The sequence below is a fragment of the Capricornis sumatraensis genome, chromosome 16 (genome assembly GCF_032405125.1).
Source record: "Capricornis sumatraensis isolate serow.1 chromosome 16, serow.2, whole genome shotgun sequence".
Taxonomy (NCBI): domain Eukaryota; kingdom Metazoa; phylum Chordata; class Mammalia; order Artiodactyla; family Bovidae; genus Capricornis; species Capricornis sumatraensis.
The window spans coordinates 17308182-17321236 of NC_091084.1; the positions used below are offsets into that span (position 1 = coordinate 17308182).

The 13055-nt window shown below is 49.9% G+C and overlaps 1 protein-coding gene across 1 annotated transcript in view; it reads right to left on the minus strand.

Moving 5' to 3' along the window:
- Positions 1–12305, minus strand: part of ENDOD1 (endonuclease domain containing 1) — a 31625-nt gene extending 19320 nt beyond the window's left edge. The window contains exon 1 of the mRNA XM_068988707.1: positions 12006–12305. Coding sequence (XP_068844808.1) covers positions 12006–12305 — 300 coding nt within the window. The remainder of the gene's footprint in view (positions 1–12005) is intronic.
- Between the last annotated feature and the right edge of the window lie 750 nt (positions 12306–13055).

Genomic DNA, 13055 nt, shown 5'->3' on the forward strand with positions numbered 1-13055 from the left:
CCAGTCCAGCATTTCTCATGATGTACTCTACATATAAATTAAATAAGCAAGGTGACAATACACAGCCTTGACATACTCCTTTCCTGATTTGGAACCAGTCTGTTGTTCCATCTCTAGTTCTAACTGTTGCTTCCTGACCTGCATACAGATTTCTCAGGAGGCAGGTTAGGTGGGCTGGTATTCCCATCTCTTTAAGAATTTTCCACAGTTTGTTCTGATCCACACAGTCAAAGGCTTTGGCATAGTCAATAAAGCAGAAACAGATGTTTTTCTGGAACTTTTGCTTTTTTGATGATCCAATGGATGTTGGCAATTTGATCTCTGGTTCCTCTGCCTTTTCTAAAACCAGCTTGAACATCTGGAAGTTCACGTACTGCTGAAGCTCGGCTTGGACAATTTTGAGCATTACTTTGCAAGCATGTGAGATGAGCGCAATTGTGCAGCAGTTTGAGCATTCTTTGGTATTGCCTTTCTTTGGGATTGGAATGAAAATTGACCTTTTCCAGTCCTGTGGCCACTGCTGAGTTTTCCAAATTTGCTGGCATATTGAGTGCAGAACCTTCACAGCATCATCTTTTAGGATTTGAAGTTCACCTGGAATTCCATCACCTCCACTAGCTTTGTTCATAGAGATGCTTCCTAAGGCTCACTTCACATTCCAGGATGTCTGGCTCTAGGTCTCATATCAGGAAATGATTTATTTGCATCCGACCTCAATCCTCCTCATGGAGAAGGAAATGGCAACCCACTCCAGTATTCTTGCCTGGAAAATCTCATGGACAGAAGAGCCTGGTGGGCTGCAGTCCATGGGGTCGCAAAGAGTCGGGCACGACTGGACAACTAACACTAACACTTACTCAATCCTCCTCAACCTGTTGTAGCTTAAGATCTCTTGTCTTTAGCACAAAAGACAGCATCTGCTTCTCCATATTGTGTCACCAACAGCCTCTGAGGCTAGTAAGTCTGCCCCCAGGCCGTCTATGGGGTCGCACAGAGTCGGACACAACTGAAGTGACTTAGCAACAGCAGTAGGCAAAATCATTTCCCTTTCTTTGACCTCTCCTCCAGGCTTTTGTGGGATTCCCTGGTGGCTCAGACAGTGAAGCGTCTGCCCACAATGCAGGAGACTGGGGTTCGATCCCTGAGTTGGGAAGATCCCCTGGAGAAGGAAATGGCAGCACACTCCAGTACTCTTGCCTAGAAAATTCCATGGATGGAGGAGCCTGGTGGGCTAAAGTCCATGGGGTCACAAAGAGTCGGATATGACTTCACTTTCTTTTCTTTCCAGACTTTTGTGAATGTGCTTTGCTTCAAGTTCCTCTAAAGGTGAGACTGTTTGGCAGCAGTGACGGAACCCCGGGTTGGAGACGAGATCCCTTCAGCTCTGCATCTTACTGGCCTTGTGACTTCAGGCAGCCCAGGGTCGCCCCAGGCCCACTCTCTTCTTAATGTAGAGGATAACACTTCATCTACTCAGCAGGGCGAAGAAGGCATTATTTCAGGCCATCTGTCAGTTATACATGACTTTAAAGCTGTGAAAGAAGGCGATGAAATAGACTTCCCATTTCAAGTCCCCAGGCCTTCTAAATATTTATCACATGAAAGTGCTTCATGAGACAAACTGTTTATGCTTCTGTGCAAATTTGCTCAACAAAAGTCCCTTCTCTCTCCCACTCCATGAGGGTGCTGATTGTTTGAGAGGCTAGTTAAACATGGCTTCACAGAATCCAAAAGGATGCTAATGCTTGACCAGAAGAAAGGATGTGAGAGTGCACAGGTCTCTCTGTATGTGATGGAAATTTCTGGAATGTTACACACACACACACACTCATACACACAACCCATACACACAGACTATGAAGACTGGCTATCTGTTAGAAGAGGGATCTTTTTCTTTATATACTTCCAAAATGCTCAGAAATTTTTTTTTGCCCATAAGCACATGATTACTTTTATCATCCCGCTGCTGCTGCTAAGTCGCTTTAGTTGTGTCTGACTCTGTGTGACCCCACAGATGGCAGCCCATCAGCCTCCACCATCCCTGGGATTCTCCAGGCAAGAACACTGGAGTGGGTTGCCATTTCCTTTTCCAATGAATGAAAGTGAAAAGTGAAAGTGAAGTCTCTCAGTCCTAAAAAGGCCTAATATAAAGAACCACCACCAGCACCACATTAAAAAAGCTCCTGGAAATTGACTGTAGGTCTCAATCTAGGGCTGCCATGCCCTAAGAGGAATAAGACTGCACAGTTTTCAGATTTCACTGGCAAGGCTCAACCCGTACCTGCTGAGTGCCCAATATTCAATAACATTGACTAATAAGCACATACTCAGGGCTGGCATCGTGTTAGACCAGGAGTTGGCCAGCCACAGTCCATGCACTAAATCCAGCCCACCACCTGTTTCATAAATTTTTCTTGGAACATAGCCACGCTTACTCATTTATGCATTGTCTGTGGCTGCTTTGTGCTAGAAAAGCCAAGTTGAATAGTTGCAATAGAGACCAAATGGCCCCAAAGTCTGAACTATTTACTCTGTGGCCCTTTACAGAAAAGGTTACCAGCCCCTGTGTTAGGATGGTGAGCATGACAGGCCTGTATCCTGCATGCATGGAACTCGGAGTCTAGTCAGGGGCACTCAGTCATACAAATAAATGTACATTTGTACCACGCTAGCAAAGAAAGGTGTGTTTGGTGCCTTTAGAGAGTATTATTGGCAGCTGATGGCTTCCCTGGTGGCTCGGATGGTAACGAATCTGCTTGCAATGCAGGAGATCTGGGTTCAATCCCTGGGGTGGGAAGATTCCCCTGGAGGAGGAAATGGCAACCCACTCCAGTATTCTTGCCTGGAGAATCCCAAGGACAGAGGAGCCTGGCGGGCTACAGTCCATGGGGTCACAAAGAATTGGACATGACTGAGTGACTAGCATCTCATTGGCAGCTGACGTAGTTGGCAACATCATGGAAGACAAATATGTCCAGTAGGTACAAAGTCTCTATGATGCGAGAGAACACAGAAATTAAAAACAACAACGAAAACAAAACAGCAAGAAGCCAAAGCGGACAGAGGTTAAGGCCTGGCAACGTGTGACAGCAGATAAGGCTGGGAGGGGACTGGGAGGCCGACCACACAGGACTCTGGAGACCCCGATAAGGACTGTATCTGACGAGAAATGGGGACCCCTTGAAGGGTTTCCAGTGAGGTCGCTGGAGACAGGATGAACGTTCTGAAAGACTTTCTCTGACTTTCTGGTGGAGGAAGGCTAAAGGAGACCCAGGTGAGATGGGTCAGCCAGTTGGGCAGCTGTTTTGCAGAGGCCTGGATGAAGATGGTGGCAGCTTGAACCTCAGGGTACAGATGGTAGGGCTTAGAGGGATGAAGTCTGTCAGGTGAGGCACAGAAGCAAGGCCATCAACCATCCCAAACGGTCCCACCTGGCCGTGAAGGAGGCATCCGATGTCATCACGGGTTCCATGGTTTCAGATACAATAGAAATATTCAATAATGAGAAAAGATCTTTCTATGGTTCATAAGCCCAGTTTTCCTTTCTCTGTGCTTCCTGCGTATTCTGAGACTGTGGTGGATGCCGAGCCTTTCAGATGCATAAATAGTGGCCATCTCCTCACATGGTCCCTGTTCCATCATGCCTCCTGGTCAATTCAATCACCCCTAAAATGAAGGTGCAAGTCAACTGGAACATGCAATTTATGTCTTCATACCCTAGTTCAGTCATCTATTTACTGTGAAAAAGGAGAAGTACTCATTTTTCAATTTTGATTAAAAATATAAAATGCCCTCATTCGACCTCCTTTGAATGAGCCACATGTCTGTCAGGCACTGGGTCAATAAAAGCATGACTGGAATACTAAATGGTGCTTCTATTTTGGGTTCACTCGAAGACTTGCTTTCTTTCCTATGTCTCCTGCCTTTCAATGGCCAAATCGCTATGTCAGTAGGCAATGAATTACTGCTGCATATGTGTCAGGTTCTGTGGAAGCAACAGGCTACAGGACCACTCAGAAGATATGATACACAACTTGAAGGAAAAGACACTGTTGACCAAACAGGAATTCTGGGAGCAAGATCAGATCCCTGGCAATGAATACTACTGGCAAGTGGGAGTATTTATCTTCTCATATTTCCACTTGTAGAGTTGTCAGTTTGAAAGGAAGAGGAATTTGAAACCCAACAAATAAAATCTTTATTCCTCAAGGCAAGCTCCATTCAATCACCATGAATTGCAACTGAGATTTCCAGAACAGTGTGTTAGAAGCCCAGCCAGACAACATCCAAAGAACTGGATTAATTCAGTAAAATGAAAATAACACATCAGTCCATCGAGAATCTGGAGAGAAAATACTGACATTGTCATTGGAAAGCAGCATGACAGAGCAAAAAGAGAGCTAAGAGCTTTGGAGTGAGGCAGCATAAGCAGCTGGCAAATTTAACCTTGGATAAGCTATTTAATGCTTCTGAACGTCAGTTTCCTAAACCACAAACCATGGATCATAAGACCTAGAGTTGTTCTATGAATGAGCTAATTTGTGAAGATCCTTGCACACAGTAGGGGATTAATAAATGATAGTTCCTTTCCCTAAACTGCCCAAATTCAATTCTGGACTGAAAGAATGGTATACAGATCCATCACACTGGACAATTCCAGGACAAAGAGTCACTCAAGTGTTCTGCCAGTTCAGGGCAAGTACCCTAACTTGCTCCTGAGAGCAACCACGAATCTGATGGAGACACTAGATTCAAAGATGAAGAAAAAGCCAGAAAAGGAGAAAAAGGCAGCAAAGGGGAGAATGTGTGACTCCTGTTTTTACTACCTGCTAAGAAGAAATTGTGAGCAACTGACTGTGGAACCAGCCCTGTGAGTCAGGCGCTGCCCGGCACTCCTCGGGCTCGGCACAGGAGCCTGGAATGCAATTGCTCACTGTTCGCTTTATGACAATACATCTTCTAGTTGCTCAGGACAGGGAGGGTGGAGGCATCTCTGGACTCTGTTTTGTTTCGATTTTTCCAATCGCCTATATCCATCCACCCATCCATCTATCTTCCATTCAGTGTCTCTCACCGTATACCTTCTGAGCACCTATTATGTGACTGTGGGACACATACCAAGCATTTGAGAAGATACACAGGTGGATGTTTTAGGACAGACATGCAGGGTTGCAGGAGTTACCTGTCTAATCCAGCATTCCATTCGTGTGCGTGTGCGTGTCTAACACCCATTAGAGGAAGACCTTAATAGTGTACACATTACTATTAAGGCCTCATCATATTACAGGTTCTATGCTACACGCTTATATGTGTTATCTTGTTTGTCATAACTACTTTATGAAGTCAACATTGTTATTATCTTTAATGGACAGATCAGAAAAAGAGGACTGGAAGAATTAGATTACACAGCTTGTAAATGATAGAGCAAGGATCCAAAGTCAGGTTTCGTAATGAGGAAGAAAGAATCAGCAATGTCCCATTTGCTGAGCCCCTTACCCAGAGATGTCAATGTATGATATCTTCTTTGTATCTGTTCTCTGACACAATAAAAAGAGGGCTGGTGTTAGAATAAACAAAACGGTGCATCTAACAGCTTCAGAAGATATAAGCAAAAAGGTACTGATGGAAATGAAAGATTAAAGACTTAACTGAGCTTCTAGCTGTGACTGTTCATGTACATTCACTAAGATCTGAACCATGACTTCACTGGGCCCTTTAGGAAAATACTTTTGCCACTGACCAAAATATCTTCTTTACTCTGGAGTCACTGACACCTAAACAACATTCACATGGCCAGATACGTCCTCCCACTTGTCCTGTGATGGTGGGGAAAGAGAAGTGGGGTAGAAATTAAGATTCCCATGTGAAAGGTGCACTGGCAGCTCAAGACAATAAAGAATCTGCCTGCAATGCAGGAGACCCAGGTTTGATCCCTGGGCCAGGAAGCTCCCCTGGAGAAGGGTATAGCTACCCACTCCAGTATTCTTGCCTGGACAATCCCACGGACAGAGGGGCCTGGTGGGCTACAATCCACGGGGTCGCAGGAGTCGAACACAACTGAGCAACCACACTTCCACCTTCCATGAAAGATGAGAGTTAAAGCCCTATGACCACTAAAGCAGTGGAACCACGGGAGGTCAAAAATCTCCACAGGAAAACAAAAGTGCTCCGGACTAGGAGCAACTAGTCATGAGTTCGAGTCCAAGCTATGTGACCTTGGGCACAACAATTAATGAACCCCTCTGGGCCAGTTGCCTCATATCTACAATGAAGAGAATAAGATCTACCTCACAGTATTTTTGTAAGTCTAAATAAGTTTAGGCAGCCTATAAAGCCAATTCCTTCCAACAGTCACATTTGTAAAATGACAAGGACTTTGGAACTTCCCTGCTGGTCCAGTGGTTACTCTGGGCTCCCACTGCAGGGGCATGGGTTCGATCCCTGGTCAGGGAACTAAGATCCCACATGTTGCATGTCAAAAAAAAAATGTTTTAAAAAGAAAATGACAGGGTCTTATACATTGGCTTCTACTGTAAATTGACAAGATCCTTTGCAAAGACATCACTAGTACGTTATCCAAAAATTCTTCCATTAAATGGAAGTAAGTTGAGCGGCTAAAAGGTCAAGGCTCCCTGTACTAAACCAGAACCCAGTCCTCAGTTTTGACTGCAAACCCTTCAGATCATTTCCACCCTGCTAACAGGCTCACACGCTATCCCATCTCTTTCTTGCCCCTCCCCATTCTCAATTTAAAGGTGACCACATTCCACATAATACCCGCAACACCCCTCTGTCTTCTCTGCTTCCTTCTGAAATTCTCATTATGTCCCTCAGAAGGCCCCTCACATGTGGGGCCCTGTTACATGACACCTGGTCGTGGTGGTTTAGTCGCTAAGTCTTGTCCCAGTCATTGGGACCCCATCGACTATAGTCCGCCAGGCTCCTCTCTGTACATGGGATATCCCAGGCAAGAATACTGGAGTGGGTTGCCATTTCCTTCTCCAGTTAGATGATGTTAAAGAGAGCTAAATCATTTGAGGTAGTTCCAAACATCAGAGCTAGAACTGATGGGGTGGATTTAGAGGAAGGTTCCAGCTCTGCGTAGGGAATATGCTTGGAACAGTGGCGGCTGGCCAGCTGGGAGGCAAGCTTCTAAAGCAGGCAGCTCTCCACCAAGAAAGCTCAGCAGAATATCTCACCTCCTGCTGCTTGACTGAACCTCCAAACATCACATGATTTTATCCAGAACTTACTGAGTGCTTTCTAATGTCCTAGGCATTAGAAATGCAAGTATGAGTAAAATGCAGCCCTCAGTTCTCAAAAGCTCACACTGGAGAGACAAACTCATAAGCAGGTAGTTATAAAGCAATATGTATGTGTGTGTGTGTGTGTGCACACGTGCATGCAAGCAGGCATGCTCAGCCATGTCCAACTCTTTGCAACCCTAAGGACTGCAGCGCCTCAGGCTCCTCTGTCCATGGGATTCTCTAGGCAAGAATACTGAGTGGGTTGCCATTTCCTTCTCCAAGGGATCTTCCCAACCCAGGGATCGAACCTGTGTCTGCTACATTAGCAGGTGAATTCTTTCCCACCGAGCCACCAGGGAAAGTGAATGTCCCTCAGTCATGTCCTACTCTTTGAGACCCCATGGACTGTATAGTCCATGGAATTCTCCAGGCCAGAATACTGGAGCGGGTAGCCTTTCCCTTCTCCAGGGGATCTTCGGAACCCAGAGATTGAACCCAGGTCTCCTGCATTGCAGGTGATTCTTTACCAGCTGAGCCACAAGGGGAGCCCGAGCCACCTAGGAAGCCCTTTATAGAACAATGTGGTAAGTACAAAAATAGAGGAATTAGAGGGACTGCTGCGGGTGGTCTAACTCAGGAGGTGGCCCTCACTCAGGTGGGCTGTTCTTTCTGGAGGAGGTGACACCAAACAGTCTTAAAGGATGGAGTAGGGGAAGCAGTGAAGGGTGAGATGGGGACAGTGAAGGATGGGTGTTCAGGGTGAAAGGACTGAGCGTGAGCAAAGGAACAACTGTGACCAACAGAATGGTGTAGGAGAGGTCCTCCAGGCAGTTGGATAATGCTAGAACAGTCCACGGGAGTGGGGATGGGTGGGAGACAGGCTGGAGCTGCAGACAGGAGCCTGGGGAATGGGGGCCTTGTAACGTGCATTCTGCAGCATGAACTTTGTCCTAGAGGCAATGGGCAGCCCACACCCTAAAGGTTCTAAGCACACAGGTGACTAAGTTTCCATTACCTTGGATTTAGGAGGTTTTCTTTTCTTTTCCCAAAGGGAGACTGCAGGACAGCTTTGAGAACTGCTGCCTTGAACTCTGGGAGCCCCAGGGTCAGAACAGCCCTGCTTGACTCACCCGAAGGCAAACACCCAGTTCCTTTGGTCCTTGCCTCTTCCTCTTCTGTCTCCTGGGCCTCTTGGTAATGCTGACCTCACAAAAAAGTGACACGGGCACTAGGTGACTCAGCGTTACAGAGGGCTTGGAAGTGGCCGAAGTCCACGTTGAACCCTGAGCATCTTTCTGCAGCAGGCACGCTGGCGGGGAGGCAGGCTTGGGGAGGCAGATTTGCTGCAGTGAGCTCCAGGGCCCGCCAGCCTTGTGGTCTGGCAGCTTCTCCCCGCCTCTTGCCTTTCTTGCCTTCCACTTAATACCCGCTGGCTCCTGGCTGACTTGGCCAGACACCGGGGTGGGAAGGGACGGGCAGCACAAGCCCGCCTTGCAGATGAAAGCATCCTTCTGGCTGGGCTCTACCACCAGACCACTCCTACCTCCCCAGGAGGGGACCCTGGCCTCCTGGGCTTTTCTGAACTGCTGCACCTCCTACCTCTCAAGCTGCCCCCTCCCCAACCCTGGGCTTCCCTGATGGCTCGGCAGGTAAAGAATCTGCCTGCCAATGCAGGAGATGCAGGTTCGATCCCTCGGTCGGGCAGATTCCCCTGGAGAAGGGAATGGCAACCCACTCCAATATTCTTGCCTGGGAAATCCCAAGGACAGAGAACCCCAATGGGCTCCAGTTCATGGAGCTGCTAAGAGTTGGACACAACTTCATGACTAAACAACAACAACAACCTCCCACCCCACCGGCTCCTTCTTCCTTCCCCATCCTATTTCATCCCCCAGACCTATTCCTCACTTCCCAGGGCCCAGTGTCTCCACCGCCTCCCTGAAAATCCTGTCCATTTCTTCTCTCCTGAATGAGTCATGCTCCTTTGGGCTTCTTTATTAAGCACCTAAATGCCCCCCACCCCTCAAACTTCCTTGATCACTCCATTCCCAGCCCCTCCCTTCTACCACTCCCCTTCAGCCTGAGCACAGGTTGACCGTCATCTGCCCCCTGGTACTGGTTCAGCTGCTCCGACCACTCCCTTCACACAAATCCCTGAATCAGCCACAAGCTTCCCACTAAGCATATTCCCTCTGCTGGGAATGGCCTCATCCCTGTCTCCCTTCTGAATATCCTTCTGGGCACAGCGCAAATGTCACCCTGACCCAAAGGCTCTCTCCTCTCATCTCCAAGACAGAATAAATCTAACAAGACTTTGCTTACCTTTTTAAACAGAGGGTGTTTGGCTTATGTTATAATAACAGCTAGGGCTGATGTATCAGGCACTTCTCAGAGAACCTTGTATAGAGTAATTCATTTAATTCTCAGAATCACCCTGTTATTACCTTCAAGTCAACCTGCCCGAGTTTACAGTGAGCCAGTGGGAGAACTGAGGCTTAAACTGAGGCTCTAATGCGAAGCAAAGCCACCTCTCCCACCCAGGAAGCCTTTGAATCTTGGAGTCTCACTCTGTTCCCCTGGCACACAGTGGGTGACTACTAAATGTGAGAGTTCTGGGTTTAACTGAACTTTGCTCAGCACGCATCCTGGTACCTTCCTCGCATGTATGTTCTGGCTCCCCAAGCCGTCCACGAGATCCTCAGGGAGACAGGACCAGATCATCTATTTTCTTCACAGGCCTGCCATCACAAGCATAATGGGGAGCTGGGGATCCTCAGAGAGCTCTAGGGGTGAAGATGGGGGCAAACTAACTTTGGATTAAGGCATGCCTTGAAGGGTGAAAGTGTTAGTCGCTCAGTCATGTCTGACTCTTTGTGACCCATGGACTGGAGCCTGCCAGGCTCCTCTGTGCATGGAATTCTCCAGGCAAGAATACTGCAATGGGTAGCTATTCCCTTCTCCAGGGGATCTTCCTGACCCAGGGACTGAACCCAGGTCTCCTGCCTTGCAGGCAGATTCTTTACCATCCAAGCCATCAGGGAAGCCCCAGTGTATGCCTTAGAGTATCTAATTTAACAAGGCTTTTTCACAAGCCTGAGCTCATCAGCTGGATGTGGAGAAGGTAAAGAGGACAGAGGTGCAGATGGCCTGAGATCTGGTCAAGGTCTTAGAGCTAGAAATAGCTGAGTGAGATGATAGAAATTACAACCCAGGACTCTGAATAAAACAACAGAAACCCTGCTCATGGTGTGGTCCTGGGCAGCTGTGGCCATCAAGAAGGGGCAGGCTGATGTAAATCAACTATACTTCAATGAAAACATTGAAAAGAAAAAAAAAAAAGATCAAGGTCAGCCAATTCTTTAAAAGAAAAAAAAATGGGTGGGCTGCGTATTCAGCTACCCCCTCCCCCCATGGATGAAGTACCCTTGGTTGTTGGGAAGGGGAGCCTGACCCAGACTTCTAGACAGAGGCTGGCTGAGCTGATTAGGGCAGAATGTGTTAAGGCAGGTTCAGCAGGACCTCTGGGGACCTCTCGGAATGTTTGGTCACTCTCACCAGACAGAACTCAAACAAACCCCCTGAGAGACCACCTGATTTTCCAAGCGGTCTGATAATATATCAATAGAGATAAATAAAGAGTCAAGAAAAACTGGTTTGTCCCTCCCATTAGCTGGAGGCAATAGGCAACCATTGGACTTTAGCCCACCAGGCTCCTCCATCCATGGAATTTTCTAGGCAAGAGTACTGGAGTGGGCTGCCATTTTCTTCTCCAGGGGATCTTCCCAACCCAGGGATCGAACCCCGGTCTCCCACATTGTGGGCAGACGCTTTACTGTCTGAGCCACCAGGGAATCCGATAATATATCAATAGATATAAATAAAGAGTCAAGAAAAACTGGTTTGTCCCTCCCATTAGCTGGAGGCAGTCAGTGGATGCCTACTACTTGTAACTCTCCCATCCCATTTCTAAAACATCTGTATCTTTATTTCACTGTCCTAAGCTCAGCAGGTGAAGAATACGCCTGCATTGCAGGCGGCACAGGTGACGCGGGTTCCATCCCTGGGTCGGGAAGATCCCCTAGCGAAGGAAATGGCAACCCACTCCAGTATTCTTGCCTGGGAAAATTCCATGGACAGAGGAGCCTGGAGGGCTACAGTCCATGGGGTCGCAAAGTCGGACACGACTGCGCGCATGGCACAAGCCAACACAACTTCAGACGGGATTTACTCGATGTCTTGGGCAGAAGGGAATGCTTTTCCGGCTCAGGTGGCTTCTGCAGAAGAAAAGCTTTTCCCTAGAAGGAAGACCGACCCCATCTTTCCGCCAGTTTGGCTGCCTCTCTGAGCCTTCATCTACCCACCCATCCCGCAGAATCGTGGCAACAACTTGTAAGCTCCCAGCCCCCGCGTCCTGCAGATTCGACTGATCTCCTGGGTCACCGTCTCACGCTCCTCACAGTTCAGGAAATGAATGAGACACTGCAGATGTCTACGCTGTAGAGCCACCGCCTACTGGGAACCTCGGACCCTTGTAGCTTCATATCAGGCTCGCAGATGGCCGAGCTCCGGCCCGCGGTGTCGACAGGGTACTAGGCAGGTTGTAATTCCGGGGGCGCGGCGGGGAAGGTCGGAAACGCGGGTCTCCGGACCCCGGCATCGAAGCCCGGGGTCGCCGTTCCCCTCCCGACCGCTCGCGGGAGCTGCCAAGCGCCCTGCGAAGCCAGTCCGGCGACCCGGCTCGGGAAGCGCCTGGCTTACCTGCGGCTCCACCAGCCAGCGCGGCTCCGCGCCCAGGGGCGCCGGGCGCGCGGCGCGGAACGCCGAGTACACAGGGATGCGGTGCTGGGTGCTGTACAGGGTGGCGAAGCGCTCGGCGCCCTCGGAACGCTGACAGATCTTCACGTGGGCAGCGGCCGCCGGCCCCGCGGGCGGGGTCCCGGCGTAGAAGAAGCGGTCGCACTCGCCGAAGCCGGCCTCCTCCTGGCGCACCAGCCGGCCTTCCAGCAGCCCGGCCAGGGCGAGGAGGCCGCCCAGCGCCAGGCAGCGCTCGGGGCCCATGGCGCGTCTGCGGGCCGGGCGGGCGGAGCGCGAGGCCGCACAGCTTCGCAGCCGGGAAGTCGGAAGCCGGGCGCGGCGCGGGTGGGGCGCGCTCGGCCGGCCGGGGTGGGCGGCCCCGGCGGCGGGGGCGGGCCCGCGTCCCGAAGCCGCGCCCCCGTCGCGCCCGCCTCTCCGAAGACGCCGGCGCCCGCCCGCCTCCCGCTGGGCGCGCGGGTTCGGGGATGCCAGCCGCGTCCCCCGCCCCCGGCGGGCCCGCACCTGGCACCGCCTGGACTCTGCCGTCCGAGTTCGCAGGCTCCGGGACGCGTGCTGCCCCGGCGGAAAGGGCTGAGCCAGGTCGGCTTCATCCGGGGGTGCGGGGACCGTCCCCGGGGCGCCAGCCTAGAAGCCTCCGGAGACAGCGCGCCCCAGGGATCCTCAAGGATGCCAAAAGGCGGCGTGAGATGCCCACAGCAACTGTGGGTCTTTGGGGCGGATGGGCAGAGACCGCCCCCCGGTGAAATCCGACTCAAATCAGTCTCTCGCTTTCCCAGTGGAAGTCTTCCCATCCGCCCGCACATGGACATAACTCAGAGATGAAGTTTTAGCAGGTCAGAAGCGGGGACACCCAAGTTAAGAAATCCTGTTGTAGGAAATTCCTAACCTAGGTAGACAGTTCAGCTCTGTGGTTTACTTGGAATCAAAACCAAAACCAAGAAAGGAACAAGACCGGCTGATTTCACTGGTTGGTAGGTCGGTTGGTTCATTATT